The 26,697-nt window shown below is 32.1% G+C and overlaps 3 protein-coding genes across 9 annotated transcripts in view; 2 read left to right on the forward strand and 1 right to left on the reverse strand.

Annotated features, from left to right (window-relative positions):
* LOC139529935 (transcription elongation factor SPT5-like) overlaps positions 1–3,572 on the reverse strand; it is a 38,228-nt gene extending 34,656 nt beyond the window's left edge. The window contains exon 1 of the mRNA XM_071325922.1: positions 3,408–3,572. Within this exon, the coding sequence (XP_071182023.1) occupies positions 3,408–3,488 (81 nt within the window). The 5' untranslated portion in view covers positions 3,489–3,572. The remainder of the gene's footprint in view (positions 1–3,407) is intronic.
* LOC139529934 (zinc finger CCCH domain-containing protein 4-like) lies at positions 1,000–18,492 on the forward strand. 7 transcript variants are annotated; one of them, XM_071325918.1, is made up of 15 exons: positions 1,000–1,020; positions 4,211–4,778; positions 5,498–5,673; positions 5,947–6,224; positions 6,851–6,974; positions 7,627–7,812; positions 8,356–8,464; positions 8,865–8,974; positions 9,261–9,357; positions 10,359–10,536; positions 10,862–11,625; positions 12,065–12,289; positions 12,847–12,935; positions 13,938–14,008; positions 14,370–18,492. In XM_071325918.1, the coding sequence occupies exons 2-15, from the start codon at positions 4,259–4,261 to the stop codon at positions 15,718–15,720; spliced, it is 4,278 nt and encodes a 1,425-aa protein (XP_071182019.1). In that variant the 5' UTR covers positions 1,000–1,020; positions 4,211–4,258; the 3' UTR covers positions 15,721–18,492. The 7 variants fall into 7 exon arrangements, with proteins under 7 accessions (XP_071182019.1, XP_071182015.1, XP_071182021.1 ...); XM_071325914.1 differs by lacking the exon at positions 1,000–1,020 and adding an exon at positions 1,079–1,283; XM_071325920.1 differs by lacking the exon at positions 1,000–1,020 and adding an exon at positions 1,079–1,283 and having other exon boundaries at positions 9,261–9,330.
* Positions 18,493–23,550: 5,058 nt separating this feature from the next.
* Positions 23,551–24,371, forward strand: LOC139529939 (homeobox protein Nkx-3.1-like). Its single transcript, XM_071325925.1, has one exon. The coding sequence runs from the start codon at positions 23,587–23,589 to the stop codon at positions 24,280–24,282; it is 696 nt and encodes a 231-aa protein (XP_071182026.1). The 5' UTR covers positions 23,551–23,586; the 3' UTR covers positions 24,283–24,371.
* Positions 24,372–26,697: the final 2,326 nt, after the last annotated feature.

A 26,697-nucleotide genomic window follows, 5' to 3' on the forward strand; every position in this document is an offset into this window, starting at 1 on the left:
TATTTACCCATAATAATTCCCCCGGCCTCCTAGATGTCATTACAAGCACGCACATTTAGAACGTCAACGAAATGAGAAATGTTCTCAGTAAAAATAGCCCCAGTCATCATAACTTTATGATGAAGATTACCATGAATTTGAACATTTGTCGGTAGTACTATAACGATCATGGATTTAAGCAAGAGTGAGTTGAGAGGGATACTTTTCATATGCAAATTCAAAAATCGACACCAAGATTTTTGCACATAAACATATCGTCTACTCTAGACATGTCGCAGGTATTTTAAAGAATATATACATCAAGTGGTGTTTTGTTTAACCTGTATATATATACATGAAAGTCAAACCCTGACTAGACAAGCTGTTGCCGGGTGTATTGTTTTTATCTAATTTTTTTTACCTTTTCCTACAATTTGTGTTTCTATCTTTTAGCATCCGTTCAAAATTTCTTCTGATACGGGATATACGATATGCCGCTGAAGGCTTTTAACTTGAAAAGTTAGCTGAATTCCAATTTGGTCACCGTTGTCGCACACTTCCGAAGCCTGACTAGAAAACTTCTGAAGTTCATTTATTGAGAGGAAGGAAATTATGGTCTATTGCAGATTTTCTGGATTGTTGCACATGTAAAAAAGAAAACTTATATATATAACTGCACTAAAAAGTCCTAAAAAAAGATAGAGCCCCCGTTTCCTGGTGGCACAGATGTCCATCCCCCTTTTTCACCTCCGGAGCAACGTGAAAAAAATCATGCTTCAAGTATATTATTTCCTTGATGACTGTTGACATTAATACGGGAAAAGCCTTCTGCCGGACATTTTATGATCTTTTATGTCCCTGCATTAAAATAAAGAGGACATTTTTTAGGAATATAACAAAGGACCACAAATAATCATTAGATTTATTGATTTTTTTCAGATACCGCTTTACAGTACACATGTGTACCTCTTGTTTCGAACATGAATTAATCTGCATTCCACAGTTGTTAATCATCATCATGATCATGACAAGACTGTACTGGTAATTTATTAGACCTTGACACAACATATAATATCTTAGCTACGTGGGCAGATTAATGCACAGACTGTTTGATTATGAATGAGATCACGTGGTTCCCGCAAGGTTATTACGTCGCCATTTTGGTCGATGTAAGGGAATCGTAGTGATCAAACTACTATGGAAATACATTCAAAATCTGGAGATATTCGGACCTGTTTTCCTTACACAATCCGTCTTGTTTAATGCACTAGCCGAAAGACTTCAGTGTTAAAAGATTTAAAACGGTATCTTTCCCAATAACTCGTAATATTAGTTCACAAAAAGTCTTTCTCCTGTGGCCTTTCTCCTGCACAAATATATAAGGTGTTTGGCCACAAGCTCAAGAGCAATCTGGACAGACGAGGAATATATGGGATAATTCGTCAATACAACGAAATATATATAAATTTCTAAACGCAACGTTTAGAAAAAAGTTAAAACAAAGGAAAATGAACTCGCACTGGCAAGGTATTGTAAGAAACTATGCATAAATTATGCAAATTAGCTGAGCCATCTTGGAACTAAAATTTTGTGTTGTAACCAAAAGGATGGAATGTAACTTAACGGCACCAATAAATTTTCTAGTGCCTCTAATATTTCAAGTAATTCTTTATTTTTAATAATTAACGCCGGGTTATTATTTCTATGTTGTGTTTTTTTTTTTGTCGAATGCCCGTCTCTCAAAACATGGTGACGTGGCTCTTTGTTCATCATAAAAGTTTCAACAAAAAGTTAATAAACTTTAGTTTTTTGCATGAAAAGAATATTTTTAAGTTAAAGAAAGATTTTTTTGCAGTTAAATGTATTTAGGGGGGAAGGATGGCTTCAGATTGGGCTCATATGACTTCAATTCGATTTGATTATACTTCCGGAAAGCTGTGTAGATCACATGACTCACCGCCATTGTTGTGATTAGTTGTCAAGGTAAACAGCGGGCACCTGTGACATAACGTGTATCTAAAAATAGATTAACTGGATTTCACAACACACAGAAGAGCAAACAAAACAAAAGAAACAAAGTTCCTACTAATTTCCTTGTCCTTTATCCAATTTGAGTATTGAGAATACTGTATCCTTAAGTTATGAGTATCCCATCACCCATGTAAATTAAAGGAAAATATTTGCAAGTAAATTAAAGGAAAATATTTGCAAGTGATTTTAAAAAATGCAAAGAAATCCCTTATCTATCCATCATATCCCATTTCTCTTATGTACAATTTTCTTTGGTCATGGCAGTTTTTTGCCAATATAGTTGATGTTAAATAATATTTACATTTGTCAATGTCTTATGAACAATTTTGATTTGAAAGGAAACTTTCAGGAATATTGTTCAACAAGTTGAGAGAGATCATTATAAATGGATATAAATTTACAGTGATTTAAAATTGTAAATTCTGGATTTCTTGAAATTTGCTCATATATCATTATGATTAAATACAAAGTTCAATCCATCACTGTAAATTGATACTTGTTTATTTGAAATCTTCGCCAATCTGTTCAGTTTAAATATGATTATAATTTACCAGCTGTTTGTTATTTATTAATTACAAATAAAGTTTGTCTTTTTATTATTTAAGTACTTTTGAACTCCCTCCCAAAGACAAAGAAATGACTGAAAATGAATAGTATGATAAATATTTACCCTCATACATATGTTTAAAAAAAAATTGCAAATGTAAAAATTATGTCAATTTTTTTTATGAAATAAAAATTTGAATGTGTTTGTTATTTGGATTTAAAAATCATTTTGATTTTCCATTAGTGCTGTATATTGATTGAAGAAACCGATCATAGTGCAGGTAACCATGCCATTATTTTGACCCTTAAAAAAAAATATTTATAAATAATAAGAATAGAGATTCTAAGAATATGTACCCACTTTTTACTATTTTTGAATGAAAGAAAGTTGTGAAAATAAGGAAACTAAGGACCCTTTTATTGCAATTATAATTTGTTTTTGTCTTAGCATTTATTCAGCTATCATGTATATTAGAATTCCTAAATTCAAGTGCATCTATTAAAAAATGTAAATATATATTTTAAAGACTTAAATTTATCCATTTAAAAATCCTATTAACATGGTTAAGAAGGAAGTCATTAGTGGAACTGGTACATGTTAAAATTATTTGTCAGACCAGGAAGTTTTTTTTTTTATATAAAGGAAGATGTATCATTATAAGTACATGTGAAACATACAATGTACTCACAGATTTAGTATATCTAAATAATATTATTGACTTTCATATTGTCCCCATATTCATAGCTGAAATTTATTTCCATCATTTAAAACCTCTTGTAAGTTGGTTCAGAATTAATTGAATCAAAGCTGAATTGAAGATCACAATTAGGAATTTAGGAAAAAAACCTACCTTAGTCAGTAAGAAAAAGTTTGTCAAATAGTTGCTCCACTTTCTTCTCTGGTAAAGGCAGTGTTCTCCCCAAATTTTCATTTAGATCCTGGTAAACAGGGGGAATTGAAATACCATCTTGTTTCTAAAAATTATAGCATCACATCCATAACATAATCTATAAGAAAACCACTTCAGACAGCATCACATTTAAGATTTACCTTTGTCAATCGTGGAAGTAATACCATTATCTCAGCATGCTCAAAATGTTTTAACAATATTCCTGAAACATTTGCTAAAAAAGTTGACCCGTTTTGACAACACCATGCATTTTCCAAAGTTATTGAAATTATAATACATATCTTTGCAATTCTTGCTGCAAAAAAATACCTTTTCCAATAATATATATTAGCTCATAGAATATATATGAGATGTGATAAAATGAAAAGTTTTACAAGAGATTTTCACAATAAGATGTCTCTTGAGCTCTTTAACGATGCTTTTAACATGTCTAAATAAAAAAAAACCCACATAGTACATCATTATTCTAATACTAGTTTCCATTAAAAGATTTCATGCCATCAAAGTTATGTTTGTATAAAAGATGTACATATGGTATGATTGCCAATGAGACAACTAGACCAAGTGACAAAGAAGCTAGCTGTCTTTAATATATATATTAGAAAAAGTATGAGCAATAAGGTGCTATTTTGAAGAATTTATGAAAAAATAAGGATTTGATAACGAACTATGTTGCAATTCATTTATTAGTCTTGCCATTAGTGTGTACTTTGTTTTTACAAAAATGTATTCTATTGTTGTAGGTAAAGCTACTTATGTGATGTTATAAGACCCAATATACTGTGATAAACATGGAACAAGAAGAGGATTATTTTGGTGAAAACAATAATGAAGAAAATGAGAAAAATGACAATGATGAAATGTATGGTGATTTACAAGATGAGCCAAAGGATCTAAAATCTCATTCACCAAAGAAGAGATGGAAAGAAAGACATTCTGGCAATAGTAAAGATTCACAACACCGATCCCCACGTAGAAACTCTGGTGATAAGCCTAGCCGAGCTCATGATGATGATGGTTATGGCTCTAAAGACTACAGTCGTAGATCAAGTGGAGATTCAAATGATCATCATCATCGCAGAAAGTCTGATGAATTATCAGACGATGAATCACATAAAAAATCTAGTAGAAAACATGATGAGGAAGATAGATACTTAAAATCTAAACAAAGAAAACTAAAAGAAAAACTCAGGAAAATTGAAGCTGAAGATGGAGAAATTTTAGAAGATGGTGAAATTGAGGAAGCAGAAGAAACCAGCTCCAAAAAACAAGAGACCTCAGATTCTAAAAAACTAGAAAGAGAAATTAGTGGTATATAGCCTTTATCTTCTTTTAGCATATTAGTACTTGTGTCAAAGATTACGTTCATGCAATCAAGGCCCTTGTCTGGCTGGCTTGATAGTGGTCAATTATCAAGCCTTTATCACTACTTAATAAGTACTTATGCTTATGAGATAAAAAAAAAAAAAAGACGTAATGAGTTGAACACAACTTAAAAAGTCATTCTACATGTATACATCCTGTCTATGAACATTTCACAAAAATTATCAATGAAATATATACTCAAAATTCAGGTTATAATATGATGTGTATAACTGTACTTGTCAATGAAATTACAAAGATTTTGAAAGATTCATGTTTTATTGGTAATATTTACAATTGGAGTTATCTTTCTTTGTTCATAATGAAGTTAAATGGATTACAATAATAGACTCAATTCATAATATTGGCTTTAAATGTTCTGATTTTTAGTTGAATGTAACTTTTAGACTTCAGTGCTTGCAAGCTAAAGAAACACATCCAGTTAAACGACAAACAAGTTTGCAAATAGCATAGACGTTATTTGATAAGAAATTTCATCCAAGCATTTCTTCACTAGTATTGGTATTTCTTATGTTAATAACACCACCTTTTAGCATCCAATGAATTGATGAAATAATTTTGCAAAAAGTAGAAGAGATCTATCTCAGATTATAAAGAATATTATTATTCAAGAAATTAATTGAATTTATAATAAATTAATTTTTCAGAGAAAACTGATGCTAGTTTAGAAAATGAAGAGAGTGGAGGAGAAATAGAAGATGAAGAGGAGGTTGATAATTCAGAGGATAGAAAGAAGGATAAACATCATGACAAGAGAAGGAAACATAGAGATCATAGGGATAACAGAGATAAAAGAAGGAAATCTAGGGACGATCATCATAAGGTAGGATGAGTTGTTTGAATATTACCTATCATGCCTATCAAAATTTCTTTATTCATTTTCATCTTTAATTTATTTGTTTCATCCCTGTGCTAATGATATTTGGAATTAGATGATGCCTAAGCTTCACCCAATGCCATTATGATTGATTTGCAGTGTTTGTCCCTCTTGAAACATCTTTAAGGATGTAAAATGTAATAGGTTAAATTTGTTAAAGCTTGTGATTAGGTTACACAAGTGGGACATATCTGTTAACAATTTATTATTTGATTTTAGAAGAAGAAAAGAAGACCTGATTATGTTGACCACGACAAAGTTAATGATGAAGAAATGCAGCAGGCCTGGCCTGGAGGAAGTAAAAAACAGTCCCCTAAAGGTGCTCAGAGACAAGATAGTAAACATGCTAGCAGTCATGGTAATCATGGGAAGAGGGACAGAGACAGGGATAGAAGAAGAAATAGATATCATAGTCCTCCAGGTCCATACGACAGTCCTTATGACAGTCCCCCTGGACCTTATGATAGTCCCTCCTATGATGAGGATTCACAAGAAGAGTAAGTAGTTTGTTCCTTCATTTTAATGTTAGATACTAGGTTGCATTTCTTTAGATATTGACAATGCATTTTTCCATAGGAACTCCCTTTACGTCTAAAACTGTACCACTTTTACTATGACGTTTTGAAAAAAATCACATCCTAGAATGGAAAGTTCATATGCACTACTATTTTATTCAAAGGTGAAAATATAGGGTTGTGTGGCATATTTTCAACGTTTATAAGCCTAAGAGTTCAAACTAACGCTAAATTTCTTTACTATCCCTACCTAGACTGTATGGTTACCACAGATTTCAATATAAACAATGTTCACATGTATATTTACTGGCAACATTCCCAAAGTTATGTCTCTATGAGATGCTTCCTACAGATAAGAACTGGAAAGCAGTATGTAAACAAAATTAATTATCCATCAATATTCTATTTCTCCCAAAAGAAGTGCGGTTTGAGAAACAGCTGTATTTGTAAAATGAAACCTATTAGTTTGAAAAAAGACCATGAAAAGTTATAAAAAGTCATAATTTAAAGGCAAAGGATAAGAGTTTTGGTTATAACTAAATATTATGTTTTATTTGATTGTTCAAACATTTCCAATCTTATAAATAGTTGTTATCTATAATTTGTAGGTATCAAGATGAAGGATATGATGATTATAAAGATAAGAGGAAACAAAAGAAGAAGAAGAGCATGATGAGTCTAATGCAGGGAGATGAATATTTGGATCCCAGTGTGGCTATTGAAGAAGGGGAGGTAAGTGTTGTATATTGATATTTTGTTCTAAGGGAGACAACCTTTACAAATTTCCATTGTCATTGAATAATTAACTAAAAATTTTAGTACAAAAAAGAAGCAAAAACTGCAATTGCTTATCCAAAAACCATTCCCATTGTAATAAATAAAATCAGGCAAGTCCTTCAAAGACAGGATTTTCTAACGCCTCACTTTCATTTTTGTGGTTTTCAGATTGTTTAAGTTATCTTGACTAAAATTAACAATTACATTTTATTTTAAATATTCTCAAGAGCCACAGGATACTGACAGAAATATGATGAAATTAAGCTAGCAAATTAAAAATTATTTCAAAAAACCAGGAGAACTCAGATTTTAAAAAACTAGAAAGAGAAATCTGTGGTATTTAACCTTTATCTTCTTTTAGCATAAAAAGAAATTTTGTAAAGTTAATTTATTTCAAGAGAAATCCAAAATCTTCTTATTTCCTTTTTTAAAGCCACTGTTTAGTCTGTTATATCTGAATTATTATAAAATGTCGGAATCAATGTGAATCAAGTTCTGTTTATGTTTCATTATTTAAAAAAAAAAAAAATTGGAATTAATGAATTATTAGCTATGTACATTGAATTATACAAAACATGTATTTGTAAATTTTTTGTTTTTTTAATAGAACTTGTACAAAAAAAATAGAGAAGGAGGAAATAAGAAACAAAAACAAAAAAATTATCAGAACAACAAAAGAAAATTTGATCGTCAACATTCAGAACAACAACCACCAAAGAAAAAGCCATTGTTAGATACACCAATGGACGAGAGACCTGTCTGTAGGTTTTACAAGGAGGGAAAATGTCATAAGGTAAGAGAATTAGGAGACATGTGTTTAATTTGTACATTTAGGAAAAGAACTTTATGTAGGCCTAATGTCACAGATGAAAATGTCATCATCAGTCAATTAATTTTCCTTCCAATAAAAACATGATCAAGGATTTATTACATGATAAATTTTCAAAGTTAAGAACAGGAAAAATGTTGAATAAATTGAATATTTCATTTTTTTTAAATCAAATTTTAGATAATCAGCTTTGTTTTTATAAAATTTAAGCTTTTTAATTTAAATGACTTACCCAAAAGATATACTTCAATTTTTTTTTAAAAGTTTGAACCAATAAGCAGTACTCACACTTCTTTAGAAACCTAGGGAAAATGAAATGACTTCTCTTTATGAAATTCTGGTTATGGAGAAGTTGTCAGACTTGTGCTCTCTATCAGTACAATGGTTTTTACAATAGTGATATATTTAAGTCTACTGATGATATTAGAAGTTTTACTATTGTAATAATGAATTTTAGGAAATTAAGAAAAAGTTGTATATAAAACAATCTGCATTTTATATTTTCAGGGAGCCGATTGTCCATTTAATCATGAATTTAGTGAAAAGAAGCCAGAATTATGTAAATACTACTTAGGAGGATCATGTTCTAAGGGAGATAACTGCATCTTTATGCATAATATCCTTTTTGTAGAAAAAAAGAAAACAGTAACGAGAGTTGGGATAATATATTGTTATGTATGTGACAAGACTTTTATCAACTATTGATTCTGAATCTGGAAATCAACTTGAAAATTTATTAATTAACTGGTTAATTAAAGTAATAAAAAAAACCTTTTAATTTGAGTATCAGTTGGTTTTATGATTAAATTGCAGGTAAAATGTAGGAATTTAGTTACACAATATGACTGGAATATGTAAAAATTTTCAGAATTGAAGTAGAATTATCAAAACATACAGAGTACTGTACACCAACAAATGTGTATATGTACAAATTGTAATTGAAAATTTGTTCATAAGAGATAATTATTAAACTTATTTTAACTTTTGTTTGAATTGTATTCCTTAACTTTTTCTACGTGAATATCCATGTAAATTTTACCACACTGGACAGGAGTGTTACCAAGGTGATAACTGTAAATTTTCCCATGATGAACCAAGTGATGAAACAGCTCCAATTGTGGAAAGGGTATGTTGTTATAATAATAATCAGATTATATTTCTTAGAATTGACATAGACATTTTAAACTGTTTTCGAAATAACTTAAAAATATTTCCAGAAGTGAAACATTATTGATGATTTACTGTTACATTGGTTGCAACATGGTCTCGTTATATTTTATTAACACTGTTTACAGATGTTCTATATAAATAACAGAAGATGTGTGATTAGAAAGAAACTCACTGTAACAGTAAAACATAAAACTTAAAAAGAGGTTTGTGTCTATGTTAAGTGTAAGTGATATATATTTTAGATGAACTCTAGAGGTGATCACCATGGTGAGGAGGAAGAATATGGTCGACAACAGAAACAAGGAGTGCTAGGTAAAAACTTGATGTTTGAAAAGGATAGTTAGTATTAATAATAGTATTTATTACATCTTTATATCTCAATTTAATAGCTTTTACAATTAATTTATCTATGAAAAACAGTTAGGCTTTGCAGCCACTCATTTCTTGCAATTTTAATATTTTATTGACTTTATTCTGAAAATGTGAATTACATGAATCAATAATTTTATGGAGACCAGTTTTCAAAATTGTTAGATTGTTAGATTCTATGACACGGGTTATGTTCTTCTCATATATTTTATGATAGTATGATACTAAACCCCTAACGGGAGGGATTGTACCTGATATTCATATGATGAAGACATAATCTTTCAATCAGTTTAATTGAGGTCTGGAGCTGGCATGTCAGTTAACTGCTAGTAGTCTGTTGTTATTTATGTATTATTGTCATTTTATTTATTTTCTTTTGTTACATCTTTTGATATCAGACTCGGACTTCTCTTGAACTGAATTTTAATGTGCGTATTGTTATTCTTTTACTTTTCTACATTGGCTAGAGGTATAGGGGGAGGGTTGAGATCTCATAAACATGTTTAACCCCGCCGCAATTTTGCGCCTGTCCCAAGTCAGGAGCCTCTGGCCTTTGTTAGTCTTGTATGATTTTAAATTTTAGTTTCTTGTGTATAATTCGGAGTTTAGTATGACGTCCATTATCACTGTACTATTATGCATATTTTAGGGGCCAGCTGAAGGACACCTACGGGTGCGGGAATTCTCGCTACATTGAAGACCCATTGGTTGCCTTCGGCTGTTGTTTGCTCTATGGTCGGGTGGTTGTCGCTTTGACATATTCACCATTTCCTTTCTCAATTTTATTTTTTAGATGGAATTTATATTGAAAATTTATTAAATTTGATTTTGTCTTGTTCCATTGTTTAAATTTTGTATCACAAATGAAATTACTCTTATAATTTTTATAACTGCAATTTTGTTTAAATTTTATTTTTTTGTGTACACCAAATGTAACATTTTGTTATATGGAAATATTTATATATTAACAGGATCGCCGCCTAGACATTTAAAGGAACAGATGGAAAGAATAAAGAAAATTCCCTCTTTATTTGACATACAAACATTTCCTCCAGGGCAAAGTCCTCAGAAACCAGGACCACAAGGAGGTCCTATGAATAACTCTCCACAGCAAAGGATGCAGGGTCCAAATCAGGGACAGCCTCCAAGGTGAATAATTTTTCTTCTCCTTTGAATTCCTATGACACACTACACAGTATAAATCAGGGACAGTCTCTTTTGACATACATGTCTTATGATTGATTTTTGGGACTACAGAAGAAAGAAACCTTATTGTCTAGAAGAATGTATTATGAAATAATTGTTCTCTGGTCTTAGATATAAAATCAGTAAATATAGAATCTGTTACAGATATCATATGGTAAAGATAAGTAGTTGTACATTTGTTGAAGGTTTTAACAGACTTTATTATTACATCAAATATGACTTGTGTTGAATTTGCAAAAAATAATTTGAATGCTTAATTGTTTTTCAGACCAGTTGGATTTTATAATGACACCATGCAAGGAGGAATGAGGGGACCACCACCAGGTGGACCAATGGGTCCACAGATGAACATGCCACCTGGACAGATGGGACCTCAGGGTCCTGGCCAGATGGGTCCCCCTGGACCAATGCAAGGTCCACCAATGGGAGGACCACAGGGCCCTATGAATATGCCACCAAATTCTATGGGGCATGGACCAATGCAGATGGGAGGTCCACCTAACTCCATGGGACATATGATGGGACCAGGGATGCAGCAAGGTCCAATGCAAGGACAGATGGGAGGGCCAATGCCTCAAGGACAGATGGGAGGACCAATGCAACAAGGACAAATGGGGGGTCCAATGCAACAAGGACAAATGGGAGGTCCTCCAATGTCAATGGGACAACAAGGACCACGAATGATGAATCAACCAATGGGTCCTCCAGGGCCTATGGGTGGACCAAATGGAATGAACAACCCAAATCTAAATCCAGCTTTAGCAATAGTTGGTGCACTACTTCGTCATGTAAATCCAAATATATCACCACAAGTCAGTCAGGCGATGTCAGTCCCAAGTATGCAGAATCCTCGACAGGGAATGGGCATACTCAGTCCAAACCATCCAGGAATTGACAGTCAGGACCCTAGACAAAACTTTAAAAATCCCATGATGAATACAGATTCAAGCCAGGAGGAAGCCTACAGTCCAGGAGATGATGAGGATGATGAGATGCCTTATATAAAAACTGAAGAGGATGGCACTAAAGCAGGTTAGTATTAGCAGGGTTATATTTTGATGAAATTTTGTTCTGAAAAAAATTATCAAACAAATTTATTCACTTGTGTCTCTTTTAAAACTCAGATATAAAATGATTCCATATTATCTGAAAATTTTGACAAGATATTTCCTTCATGTTGCTACAATATCAGCATCATAAAAGTAGTCTATCATAAAGTAGTATATTTTGTGACGGTAGGGTAGAGTAACTTTAAAGTATGAATAATCATGCTGATTTCACTTAAACAAAGGGACTTAAAAATATGTCAGCATTCATGTTAATAAAACTAGAATCAATTTCATATGAAAAATAAAACTTCATAAAAATGTCATATAACTTGAAATAAAATGCAAGAACCATGAAATGTCTACATATTTAACAAGTATAGAAGTTGTGTATAATCTTTAAAATGTACCTTATTTTATAAAAGGAAAGATAAAGAATGAAGAAACAGATGAAAATGAGAAAAAGTTGGCCCAGATGGGGTTAGATCTTGGATCACTCTGTCAGTTACCTGCCAAACAAAGGGAGTTAATGATGAGACTACAGCAACATGGGGGCCAATCAGAGGGAGAAGAGGATAAAACTATTGTTAAAAGGGAACGGAAAGATAGCTGTAGCTCTGCTGAAGAAAACAAATCAAAACCTGTTAAAGGTACTGTCATTTAAGATGACTAAATAGTTTATGCAGTTTTGTTTTAAAAAAAAACAAGATTAGTTTTATTCGAGTTTTCTTGTTTAGATATTTTCAGTTTATATCGTATACTGTGGATTCATTATTATTCGTTGGATACCAATTTTCGTGGGTTTCGTTGGTACAGGTGAACCATGAATTCAAATGTTCAACGAACAACATATTGCCAATAGTCTTTGTATACAGAGATTGTCAAAACCACGAAATCAAATATCCACGAATATGCAAGTTTTCAGCAATCCACGAAAATTGATACCCACGAAAATAAATGAATCCACAGTAAGTCATGTGTAAAAATGTTTAACTTGTCATGCCAAATTAAAAAATAAAGAATAATGGGGTCATAGGAGTGAGAAATAGAAAATAGAAGGATCTTTGAATACAGAAAATGAAAACAAGGATTGTAGGAGTCAGAAATAGGAAAAAGTTGGATTCTGCAATGTAAGCCTCACTTAATGTCACTATATAGATACAATATCCCATGGAAATGATAACTTGAACATTGTTTTGTTTTTCAGTTGAGGATGACAACTGGTACTCAAGTGATGAAGATGACGGTGTTGCTCCAAAACTTACAGATGTTCTTAAAAATCTGGGCAAGAAGGAGGTAGGACTATATACAATTATGGCCCGTTGAAGAGGTGAATGTCCAAAATTGTCAACACGAGAAGGTTATTTCATTGAGGGTGCAGCTCGAAGTGAAATAACTTTTGAGGGTTGACAATTTTGGATATTAATCGATTCTAAGGGGCCACAATTGTTTTATTATACGGAACTTACAGTGGAAGTGCAATTCGAACCCCTACTAGTCTATATTTTTAACATAACACACAGACTGACGTTTGAAAATACACTTGTGTTCGATTTTTTTTTCGATTTTCTCGAATATACAACAAAAGTAAAATCTTTTTATAAAATATTGATGGCCTTGAAAAGAACCGTTTATAAGAGACATCATGGGCTGCTGCCATTCTCAGCTCTATTTATGTCCAATGCCGTATTTCCTCGTCTCTCAATGGGCTTCCAGTGTAACGTGAACGTTGCCATGTTGTTTATTTAGGTTTGTGACGTCATTTTTATGGGAGGTAACTCAAGTACAAATAAATAAACTCAAAAGGTTATTCACCGCTGGTGTTAATTCTTTAGGGTTATTCGTCCTTCCTTGCAATTGAATGAAAATTAATTGAATTATTCCATGTCATGTGATTACGTTTCACCCAATAGAATTGTTTGAAATATACGAAAGGTATAATAATTGTACTGATTCTTCTTTTCTTTATGCACATGAGCTGTTATTAATGAAAATAATATCAATATTTTGATTATACAAGCTTAAATAATTTTATGACACTTTCTGGATAAAATGACAATAACCCATATTTCAAACTACTTTAAATACTGTTACTGATTGAAATGAGATGTTGGGTACAAGTCTTTGAGACAGCAATATAACAATGAGAATAGCCAGAAGATATCTGGAGGTCAACATAGTTTCCAACTTACTTTCATAATTAGCAATAGCAATGAATAGAAAGCTGACCATAAAAGCTATATTAATTGTATCCCCAGAGTTCCTCACTATACTACCTTTCATAATTTATATTTGTAGACATCTGATCCTTCACAAGGTTCCTCTATTAATGTAATGCAGATGATCAATGCTATAAAGAGTCAGTCTGGGTAAGTACTATTTCATTTACATAAAATATATTAATGGCATACAACTTGTCCAAAAATAAAAGATAACCTTTGCAGCCAAAACCTTTGCAGCCAAGTAATAATTTTATTTAAGATTTAAAAAAAAAAAAAAAGATACCAAGAACATGGATGAAACTAAAATGACAAAAAGAGAGAATAAAATAGTTTAAAAAAAATCAAAAATATGAAATTAGTTTTATAATAAAGAATAATGTGACTCCAGCACACCTTCTTATAGCATGTCAATAACTAAATAAGACAAATATATTATGAATTAATTATTTGTAGAAAAGAACCTGTTGTTACTCTAACTGTTTTTTAAATGGAGACTTTTTTTTTACAGCCCAGCTACAAATCCTCCTATACGAGACCCAAGACAACGCAATATGGACCCTCGTGCTATGCCCCATGGCAATGATCCTGCAGGTCACATGGGTTTTCCACACCCTGCAGATCCTAGAACATTTACTAGTGGATTAACTGTGCCACCGGTCAATAAATGGAATAGTGAACCAGCAATAATAAATTCACGACCAGGGGATGCAGAATGGAGGTGTATTATAGTGACAGTAGATCCTTCACGAAGGTTAGAACCCCCACAAGGAATAAACTTGTTAGATCCACAGTTCAAAAATGATCCCAGGATGAAAAAATTCTTAGATCATTTAAATATGAAAAGTCATAAGGAAAATAAAAATCCACATGAACTTGGTCAGTCAGCTGACATTAAACCTGCAGATCCTAGATCTAAACCTAGTGCTCTATTGCAGGATCCAAGAATGAAAAAGCAAGGTGAACCTAGTGCTAAACCTATAGATCCTCGCTTACAAAGGACAATATCAGAAAATGCCTCAAGTAGAGCAAATGATCCACGAATGCGTGGAATGACAAATCCACCAAGTGGTGTTCATAATCTCCCTGTTCGTCCAATAGACCCAAGGTCTAGTGTTGCTACGTCAAGACCAAACGATCCAAGATTTTCACGTCAATTGAGCCACGATAGCAGCTCAGGAGGAATGGTTATCAATGTACCAAAGCCTAGCGACCCAAGATTACTACCGATAAGTCTTGGTGAAATTGCTAGCCCTTCACCTTCTGATATATTAGCTAGTTTACAATATCCCACTGATTCTGAGTCTGAACAAAAACCGGATCCTTTAGGAATTAAGAGACAAAACTCAGTTCGAGATCCTAGAGCTAAATCTGAAACCCCTGTGGTAGAACAAAATACAGACTCACCTAATAACTTAGGTCGGCAGATAAGTGGTGGAGGATCCGATTCTGATAGCACATCACAAAGTGGTGACTCTGCAAAAACAAAAATAGACTATAGGAATGATCCTAGATTTAAAGTGAAGATCAAACCAGCAAGCATGGCAAGTGAGACTGGACAGAGACGTTATGGGGGACAACGGAAAGGTAGCATGGAGTATAGTTCTCCACTTGATGCTGAAAGTGAACAAAGAGATAACTCTGGATATAACAGTTACAATCGACCACCAGTTAATAATCCTAAACCAGCTGTTAAACAAGACCCAAGGACGCAGCAGAAGATTGACCCTCGTGTAAAAACTGAGCCTGAAAATGTGTCAATATCGGAGTTACCAGACTTTATTCCACCTCCAGTGGAAGAAAACATTAGTACAAAACTTTACTTTAAACAAATGGATCCTACAGCATCACCATTCTGTTAGCTTTTGATCTCCATTGACAAGTTAGATATATTGTATCAGTATTTTACTTTGTGTTCATGTGTACAAAGTGAAATTAGAGAACTAATTCACATTTAATGGGGCTATTACTTTTCAGTACATGATGCGTATTAGGGTTACTGTTAAATAAAATGTAACCACTATTTTTACTGAAAATTATAGATTTATAAAATATAAATTGTCCTTTCAAATTATACTGGACCAACTAACAAATATATGTAATACCATGATAACCTTCTGAAATATATATTTACATAAATGGACCATTAAACTAAAGTCAATTATAGACTGATTATTGTACAGTGTACCTAATCTGTCAAATGGAGATAATATTAAACAATTTGTAATGTAAATTTGTTGTCCTGTCCTAAAGTTATGTGTGTGTGTGTGTTCATAAGTGTTTTAGTATACACGAAGGATATTCAAAGATTTGTGTATACATGTGTATATTTGTGAATATGAAATGCTTGCTAAAATAGAAGTGTATCAATCTGATGAGAAAGTAATGAGTTGCAGCTCATGGATTTTGCTTTTCCCATATGTCCTGAGTGGGTTTGTGCATTTGATAGGCAAAACTTCCAGTTTGTCTGACTTCCTACCTTTAAGATTAAACTTAGACTGGCATGTTCAGTTCATCAACAAGGGCAGTTTTGTGTTCAAATTTTTACAAAATTACTTGTATTATGACTCATAAAATTTGAGCCCAACTATTTTTTTTGAATACTGAAATAGAAGTTATACACAATTTGACATTAATGACATGGGTTTGATAAAAGTTGTCTCTTTGACACATTCCCCATTTCCATTCTCAATTTTATATTAACTGAACGTTTTCCGAAAAGAGTACACATTTCTTCCCTGGTACTGAGCCAATGAAAGTTATTATAGAAATTTTGAGGGGGGGGGGGGGGGGTACTCACTTTGGATAGATGGTGAAAACACAATCCATGAGGTGTATTTTGTATGTTGCATTCAGAAACTAACTTGTTACAAAATAATGTTACATTTTGCATTTATCATGTATAAATTATGAAAGATATTTTTAATTATCATGACTGTTACAACCATTAACAATTCAATAATCTATGTTACATCTGTAATACCTATTTAAAATTTTTGATTACAGTGTGATGTATAAAGATTTGAAAACTTATCATTTAACAGGTGAAAGTAAAAAAAATGTAGGTGTTGTCCAATAAAAATAAAAAAATTACATATTTAGTTTGAACTTTATATGTTTTAACATTTTAACATTTTTTTAAAGAATAATATGATATACATTCAGATTATGTATTACAAAAGTTTAAATTTATATATATGTGAACCTTCATTGTTATGAGAATTTCTAAACTTATCAAGCAATAGTACAGGAAGTTTCTATCTTTTATTATTTAGTTAGGGTCTGACTCTGACTTACTTAATTAATTGTTTCCAAGACAGATTTGTTTCACCAGTATAAAATAGAGTTAAGGCAATGAGGAGTAAGGGCAGTTTCTTTGAATTCTGTAAGATATCCGGGCAAAGCACTTTAGAGTCTCTGCTATCAGAGGTTGTATCAACACTATATCAACACTATTAATATATTGCAATAAGTATTGTCCTAAGATAAGTGTTTGATACAGCTCTGATGTGATTGTTAAACAAAAGAAGGGATTTTATTTGATGACTTTTTAAATTAAACAACAAAAGTTCCTTTTCTTTGATATATACTTCTTTTGCTTTATTTCTTCTTATCTTGACTTCTTGATCTTTTATTCTCTGAACTGTTATCCCACCATCACTGTGTTAGAACTTACTCTAAATGATATACAATGTACATGCTTTTCCAGAAATTGAGAAAATATATACATTGAAAGATCTTATGAAAGAATTATTATTGCAAACTATGCAGTTTGATAAAACATTGGACATATATTTAAATGAACAGAGTTGTCTTGAGATGTCTACAATTTTATGTATTTATAGTTATCTTACATGTGTCTTTCTATCAAACTAAATTTGTACTTCAAGTTTTTTGGGAAAAACTTAGATGTTAAGAAGGAGTAAGTTAAAGTAGTTGTAATATATGTATATCGTTGTGATTGAGAGTGTTCCTCAAATCCATGCCTCACTTTTCAATCATTTTAAAATCTTCTTTCTCTTAGTTTTGAATTATAATTGTATGTATTTTATACCACCGATTTTTAATGTGTGATACTTTACTCAGAAGGGTTATTGATTTTCTATGCTTTACTCCATATTTTTATCTTGTTGAATCTCTTTGTAAATATATCATCACCATGGTAATGTCACCATGGAAATGTCACTAATGATTCTAAGTCAAATATATTTATACTACTCACAGAAGAAGAAATTGTTGTTATATTATCTTATTTTAATCATTTAATGGATTTGAAATTTTTGACAAAAATTGCAAAAGCTTGATAATTGTTAAAAAAAATAATTATATACTTTCAGTGGTTTTAATTATATTTAGTATCAGAATGAAAATTTGCAGTCTGCACCATTAACCACTAGTCTGTTTTTTCAGACTAGTAGTTTAAAAAGTGTTTGATGCAGAACAGAAAAGATGCAAAAAATCAAAGTTTTTAAATGTTGATCAGCACAATTGAGTTGAATTAAATCCATAAACAGTCATGGTAGTTGATGGAAGAATCTGTTGTTGTCTCCCTTTGTTTTGATTGTACATTAGCAGACATTTGTATAAAATAGACTTGTTACTTAGTAACCCTAAAAATAAAATACCAAATACCATATTTAGTTGTTATTTTATAGATCATATGAAATTTCATTAATTATATGTTACTTCATGCCAATCTTGAAAGTTTTGAGTAAAAGAGTTTATACAATATGTGGGCATTCATTTTAAAACATGAATGATTTATGGTTATATTGATACACTCAAGACCATAAGCAGTTTGAAATAATTGTTCAAAAACCATTAGGAAATTGTGTAAATATATACTGTTGCACTGGTACTTAATGTTTTGTAGGTGGTTTGACTTTACAGCAAGTTGGTGAATGAATGTTGTTATTGTTTTATAAGGTAACAGTTTGCAGTAAGAGGCTACCAAATACAGAGCTTTATGTTGTGGGTTGGCAAGACTTTGCTCTTATTTCTAAATGCAAATTGTTTAGATAATTAGCTCCAACCCTAGTGACGGCTCACCCTATAGTGATCAGTCTGTCCCAGTCTGACATTATGGTTCTTTTGAGAGCTTCCATGAGACCAGAAGATCTTGCATGGCCAGTTAAGGTTATATTGTTTGATCTGTTGACATTGTGGTTCTTTTGAGAGCTACCACCAGACAAGAAGATCTTGCATGGTTAAGGTTATATTGTTTGATCAGTTGACATTGTGGTTCTTTTGAGGCCACCGGAGAAGAAAAAAATCTTGCATGGTCAGTACAGGTTATATGGTTTGATCTATTGACAATGTTGCTGTTCTAAAGTCACCATGAGACAAGAAAATTTTGCATGGTCAGTTGAGGTTACATGATTTGATCTGTTTACATTTGGGTTGTTTTGAGGCTATCATGATACAAGAAAAGCTAAACATGGTCAGTTGAGGTTACATAGTTTGATCTGCTAACATATCGGTTTAAATTTTGGGTTGTTTTAAGGCTATCATGAGACAAGAAAAGCTTATAGGGTCAGTTGAGGTTACAAAGTTTGATCTAACATATCGGTTTAAATTTTGGGTTGTTTTGAGGCTATCATGAGACAAGAAAAGCTTACATGGTCAGTTGAGGTTACAAAGTTTGATCTGCTAACATATCTGTTTACATTTGGGTTGTTTTGAGGCTATCATGAGACAAGAAAAGCTTATATGGTCAGTTGAAATTATATGATTGTCGATACCACTCATTAACTTCCATTTTATCAAAAACATCATATCCTTACAAGTAGTGGTCACATATGAATTTTCAACGCATTATAACAAGAACAAATCCGCGGTAAAAGCGTGGGTATCGTTTCTGGGTAAATGAATAGCTCACAAACCATCTTAGTTTACTTGAACTTCATTAACTGAAGCTAATAGAACACAACTGACATAAGCAAAACTTATCAGCATATATAATTGTTTCTATTGATAGAAAAATGGACATCTAACTATTGAGTTATTGACGGTGAAATGTTAATTTTAGCCAGTTATTTTTTTTTTTATCTGTATTCAATTCTTCAACATATATATACAACAGATATATTACATATTACACAAAAATATCACAAGGCAATGTTTTTAAGTATAATCACATATATAATCAGCACAATAATTAGAAATTAAATGTTATGACACCTTCGGTTTCTTGTACCAGAATATTATTCTTTAAAAAGTGTTTCTTAAAAACATTTCTCATACATCTTGCATCACACAAATATTCATACAGGTAAGTTATATAATGTTTTACAGTGTATTTAAATAGTCTAATAAGATCAACATTACTGTTTAAATTTTTAAGTAAATTCCTTCTTCTGAAGATACAATATCTCGCTACAGATAACATGAAATTGACAAAACTTACATTTACGCCTCTGATAGATCCAAATAAACCAAACATAAATACCTCTTCATACACTAAATTATCAATTTTGTCAGAATCAACATTATCAAATAAAACTGACAACTTTTGTTGCATAAACAGATGAAATTCTACTAATTCAGAACATAATAGAAATAAATGAGTGATATTTTCTACTTCCTTTTCACATACATCACATACATTGTAATTTATAAGTATTTTAGCCAGTTATTGCCGAATTTGGTTATAAATCAACCTTTGAATTTATTATAGAGACGCACATCAATTCTAAAAAATGGACAAAATTATTAGGTTTCATTATTGGATCTCTTGCAAAAAGTAAATCACAAAAATGATGAACTTAGAGGAAAATCAATTCGGAAAGTCCATAATCACATGGCAAAATCAAATAACAAAACGCATCAAAAACGAATGGACAAGAACTGTCATATTCCTGACTTGGTACAGGCATTTTTAGATGGCAAGAGTTATTGCCCCTTAAGGATATTTTTCCTCTATATTGTATTACTTTTTGTGTTGACCAAATTATAGCATCTACGGATAATCTTTGTATAAAAGAAATGATCAGTATGAGAAGATATACAAATAAGTAATTGACTGTTTTCACGAGTTATTGCCATTTTACAATTTGTTCGCGCATTTTGCAGACACTTCTAAATTTGGAGAGGAACTGTAAATAACAAAACAGTTCAACATAAGAAAATCTATTCAACCAGTATGGTCGGATCGATCGACGATTGGTCGGATCGATCGACGATTCGACCATACTGGTTGAATAGATTTTCTTATGTTGAACTGTTTTGTTATTTACAGTTCCTCTCCAAATTTTTCAACATAAGAAAATCTATTCAACCAGTATGGTCGAATCGTCGATCGATCCCTTAAATATGTTATTATCGTTTGAAACACGATTTTATCACACAAAAAGCATATACCATGATATATCATTTCAAAAACCTCTTGGCCATAAAATTAATCCATTTCACACATTTAAACCGGTCAAAATATTGCAAAAAAAAAAATGGGAGCTGACTGTTCTACAGTGTTATCAGCTCAGTGGCAATCTTAATCCTCTAAATTGCCAAATAGTTGTCAGGCAGGAGGTTTTGACCCTGGATGACTTTTTCCAATTTTTTCACTTTTGTCGAAAACTATAATATATGAAAAGAAACTACAAATGAAAAAAAAATGTTATGGTAATATTGTATGGTTGACTAGTTGGCAGGTTGACAAGAAGACAAGATGACAATTTAATATAGTTAAATTGAAGTTATGTTTGACAGTTTGAAAGAATTTATAAGTGTAGAATAGTATTACTGGTGGCTGGTATAGACTGTCTGGCAATTTGACGGAGAGAAATGACAACTGTAATAGACCAATACACTTGTCGAACTGTCAATCTGTCGACATGATTACACCTGTAGACCTTTCTGGTATTAACCTGTCGACTTGTGAGTCTGTCAACTTATTTTTATAGTTCATTCTTATATTGTACTGTTATACCACTGTCCAATGCAGGTTATGGGAGGGTTGGGATCCCGCTAACATGTTTAACCCCGCCACAAGTCAGGAGCCTGTAATTCAGTGGTTGTCGTTTGTTTACGTGTTACATATTAGTTTTTCGTTCATTTTTTTTTTATACAAATATTAGTTTTCTCGTTTGAATTGTTTTACATTGTCATATCGGGCCTTTTATACTGACTATGCGGTATGGGCTTTGCTCATTGTTGAAGGCCGTACGGTGACCTATAGTTGTTAATGTCTGTGTCATTTTGGTCTCTTGTGGACAGTCGTCCTATTGGCAATCGTACCACATCTTCTTTTTTATATTAATATGTACATGTAAACCAAGTTACTCCTCTGTTCTTCCGATGGAACTACGGTACCATTTACCCTACTTGGCCCGGATTTATTGTCCTATGGCATTGGTTGACACTGAAACTATAGTTGATAGAGAGAAACTGTAAATAGCAAATATGACCAGAAAAATGATATCTACAATAAAATTGAGAATGGAAATGGGGAATGTGTCAAAGAGACAACAACCGTCCAAAGTAAACAGTAAACAGCAGAAGGCCACCAATTGAAATTCAATACACCGAGAAATTTGTAAAATGACAAAAATTACATGTCAAATGGCCAGTGGCTTGAGTAGGAGTTGGAGGAGGCACACAGAGAGAGTACGCCATTTGATCGACAAATCTGATTTTTTTTTATAAAACACCCCCCCCCCCCCCAAATAAAAAAATGAATCTAATATTCGTCAATAATCAATAATATTGAATTATGCAACCTTAGCTGTATTTGGCAAAACTTTTAGGAATTTTGGTCCTCAATGCTCTTCAACTTCGTACTTCATTTCACCTTTTTAACTTTTTTGAATTCGAGCGTCACTGATGAGTCTTTGGTAGACGAAACGCGCGTCTGGCGTGGTGAACCGTCTGGCGTATATACAAAATTTAGTCCTGGTATCTATGATGAGTTTATTTAAATATCCTTGATCAGCCAGACTAGTTACAAGAGTTTTTGCCCTATCATATACCTTTTCTTACATCCCCCCAAACATTATAAAAGATAGATTTAAACTCAAGTCAAGTGATAAAAATTATCATAAACCTAAGATACTTACAGGATTTTTCTTTATCCCTTAATCACAATTTAAAACCACTTTTTAAGTATCCGTTTATTATCTTACAAATTATAATCAATAGATTATACACAAAATGATCAGCAAGACAGATCTTGGTAAAATGTTTCGATGACATTTAACGCACATAATCTTTTTGCCAAATTAAAAAAAGAAACGAGTAAGCGAAATGGGCTCATAGGTTCAGTTTTTCTTTTTAAAAATCTAATTTTAATTCTACCATTTACAGATAATCATATGTTTGTTTAAATAATGACAAGTGAGTATTACACAATGTTGGCTTGGATGGCATAATCATGTTTTCTATCAAAATGATTTAAAATCGTTAAATTGTTTGTCCTAATCAATTATTGTGACTGATTTAAAATCGTTAAATTGTTTGTCTTAATTAATTAGTGTGACTGATTTAAAATCGTTAAATTGTTTGTCTTAATTAATTAGTGTGACTGATTAAAAATAATCACAGGTTACCTATTTTAAATAGATAGTAATTGTTATGGCGTGTGTTTGCTTCTATTGACCACTCATTGCTTTGACAAGAATCATCATTACTCGTTAGGAGTAATCAACTAAGGAAAGTATAAAACAGACAAAACGACAAGAGCAGCTCATTGTCAAAGTGTCTTCAAACTGCAAACTACGAGTATACTGTCTAACATGGCTTATAAACCGAACGCATCCGCAAAGATGTCCTTTAACATTGAAGAATTGTCAAAGAGCAGCAGGGTTTCAGAGACTATCTGCACTGACGCAGTTGTCAACAATATCCACGACATATATCTACCAAGCAGTAGCCAATCATGTACAGCAGAAATGAACCTTCTACTGACCTACTCAACTAAATACCAGAGGAATCGATTAGACGACTTATCACATTCTAGTGATACCAGTTTCCACTATACAGACTCTACATCAAGAGATTGTACCTCACCTGGTTCCTGCTCAGACGACTCTGTCAAGTCCGACCAACAACCAAAGAGAGCCAGAACTATCTTCACAAACTCACAACTGATGGAATTAGAACGATACTACAGCAACAGTAAATACCTCCAGATTGAAGATCGTCCATTACTCGCCAAGAAACTCAAACTCAGTCAACACAAAATTAAATGGTGGTTCCAGAATCGGCGAATGAAAGAAAAGCGTCACATCAAGAGTAATAGCTACAACAGTCCACGAGAGTTGTCACAGTTTGTTGGTGTAGGTAAACCTGGTCCCCGAATGCTAACATTGGGATCCAATGAGAACATTAGTCGGCATTCATACTCAACAATCCCTATGTTATCGCCGTATATGCCTAGAATTTCATCTTTTGCCTTTCCTGGTTATACTCAACAGTTCTACAGAAGTTAGTCACCACACAGTACACCATTATGTAAAGATTCTGACATTATTATGTGCTTCAACTTTGTTAAAACATTTGTATTTTTGTGCTTAATTGTTATGCGTTAAATAAATGCAAAATAATCTATTTATATAATATCTCTTGGTTTTTGTGTTGTTTGTGTAGGGAATTATGAGAGAAAAAGCGTAAAAATTGTTATATTAGTAAACCAGCAAAATTCTGGGATGAATTTTGCCAATAAAAAAAATCGCGTTTTGAGATATCAGCCACTACCAATTAATCTACATCAGTGATACGACGAAAGTATATACAAGAACGGGAGAAGAAAAAAACAGGCATGGTAAAGCTTTACTGGCCCAATAAGAATTTAACAGATAACAGAACACGAGTAGAAACAAAACAGTAATAATCAATATTATACCAAAGAATGCTCGCAGTTACTGAAAGCACGCTCAAATAACGTTGTTTAAATGAAATTATGCATATCATCGTGCAGTTGTACATTTTAATATCAGCGAAGTCATCACATAGAAAATTCATAAACAGTGCAGGAAGACACATCTGGTTCAATTTCAAGATTTGTTTTACAGAATTTCTACACAGAAAATTATCTTCTAAAAGAAACATTTTTTTTGTTGTTGATAGAATAACAATCTTAAATAGAAAAAAAACAACCCTAGTGTGAATGCTTTAACAGTTTAAACATTCTTTATTTTTTCAAGCATGATCGATATGCTCATTGGTAAATGGATACAAAACGCATAACATCACATGGCATAATACATCAGAGGAGCATATAAGTGAATAATTATGTTAGCTTGGATGTCATTATCATCATTCAAAAACAATAATTCAAAATCGTTATTATTGATTATTCATTATTAGGCGTCACAAATTAAAACCATTGGGGCCGAGTGTTTGTTTGTTTTATTAATTTTGGATTAAAACAAGTGAGCTTTGGTGATTGCCTTGAAAGGACAGTCATTGGTGCGTAAGCTGACCACATAATTGAGTATGACGCATATATAATTCACTGAGACAAGTAAACGTGGTTTCATTTGTGGTCTTTTAGTTCATTGTTGTTTTACTGGCCACCTTTTTTTGCTCGTCATTTTTAAGCCCCTTTATAGTGTTTTCTTTTTTTTATTGAACAAACCGGTTAAGTAAAGACGATGAGGTGGTCATCATTTTTGACACTTTTAAGAAACTAATACTATACTAGTAAAAAAATTGCCACTGGACATAAAACCCGAAAAGTTTTGCGGAGAACCTATTACACCTGCCCTGTATATTTTTATAAATATATAATAATAATAAGATAAACATGTGTATAAATGAACCAGTTTTTCATAAACTGAACACGGGTAATTACCATGATGATTATCAGCATAATGTGTGTGTTTTAAAGAAATTAGTTGGAGAACCATAATATAATGATACAGAAACATACATAATGGATACTGAATTATCTTTTCGATGTTTAAATGTTTATTTTTGTCAGTTGCAATATGAGTGTAGTAATATTTACCCGTTTACTGCCTGACAAGGACAGATAATTAAAAAAAAACATTTTACTATATATTTAAAGGATGTTATTGGAGTTTAATGATGCATTCTAAAGAATTCATATATCACCTGGTTATGATCCAAAAGAGAAGCTTTCAACCCATGAATAACATGATTCTTTATAGACTTTAACACAGAGGACGTCGTTGCAGATTTCTCCTTCGGTTTATCTTCTTTGTCCTATAACTTTCATTACAAATACCATATATAATTCAATAGCACTTTCAAACGAAATGCAGCAAGACCCATACATTATCATTTAAAAAGTACACTTATATAAAAAAAATTACAAAGACGTTAAAAAGTCTTAGATATATCAAACTTGGTTTTGCTCATTGTTGAAGGCCGTACGGGGACCTATATTTGTTTATTTCTGTGTCATTTGGTGTCTTGTGGAGAGTTACATCTCATTGGCAATCATATCACATCTTCTTTTTTATAATTTATTCATACTTTGGTATTATCAGACCGTGTTTGCAAAGAAATAAAAATTGTAATTTCACTGAACTTCAATAATTTTGAATGCCTGACAGTGATTAAAATCTGTATACTTGCTGTATGTGATATTATATAACGAATCTAATTCAGTTTGACCAACAGTATTAAAATAAGAAGATGTAGTTTGATTGCCAATGAGACATCTCTTAAACAGATACAGATTAACAACTATTATAGAGACATCTCTTAAACAGATACAGATTTACAACTATTATAGAGACATCTCTTAAACAAATACAGATTAACAACTATTATAGAGACATCTCTTAAACAGATACAGATTTACAACTATTATAGGTCACCTCACAGCCTTCATCAGTGAGCAAAATCCATACCACAGAGTAAGATATTAAAGGCTA

The sequence above is a fragment of the Mytilus edulis genome, chromosome 7 (genome assembly GCF_963676685.1).
Source record: "Mytilus edulis chromosome 7, xbMytEdul2.2, whole genome shotgun sequence".
NCBI lineage: Eukaryota > Metazoa > Mollusca > Bivalvia > Mytilida > Mytilidae > Mytilus > Mytilus edulis.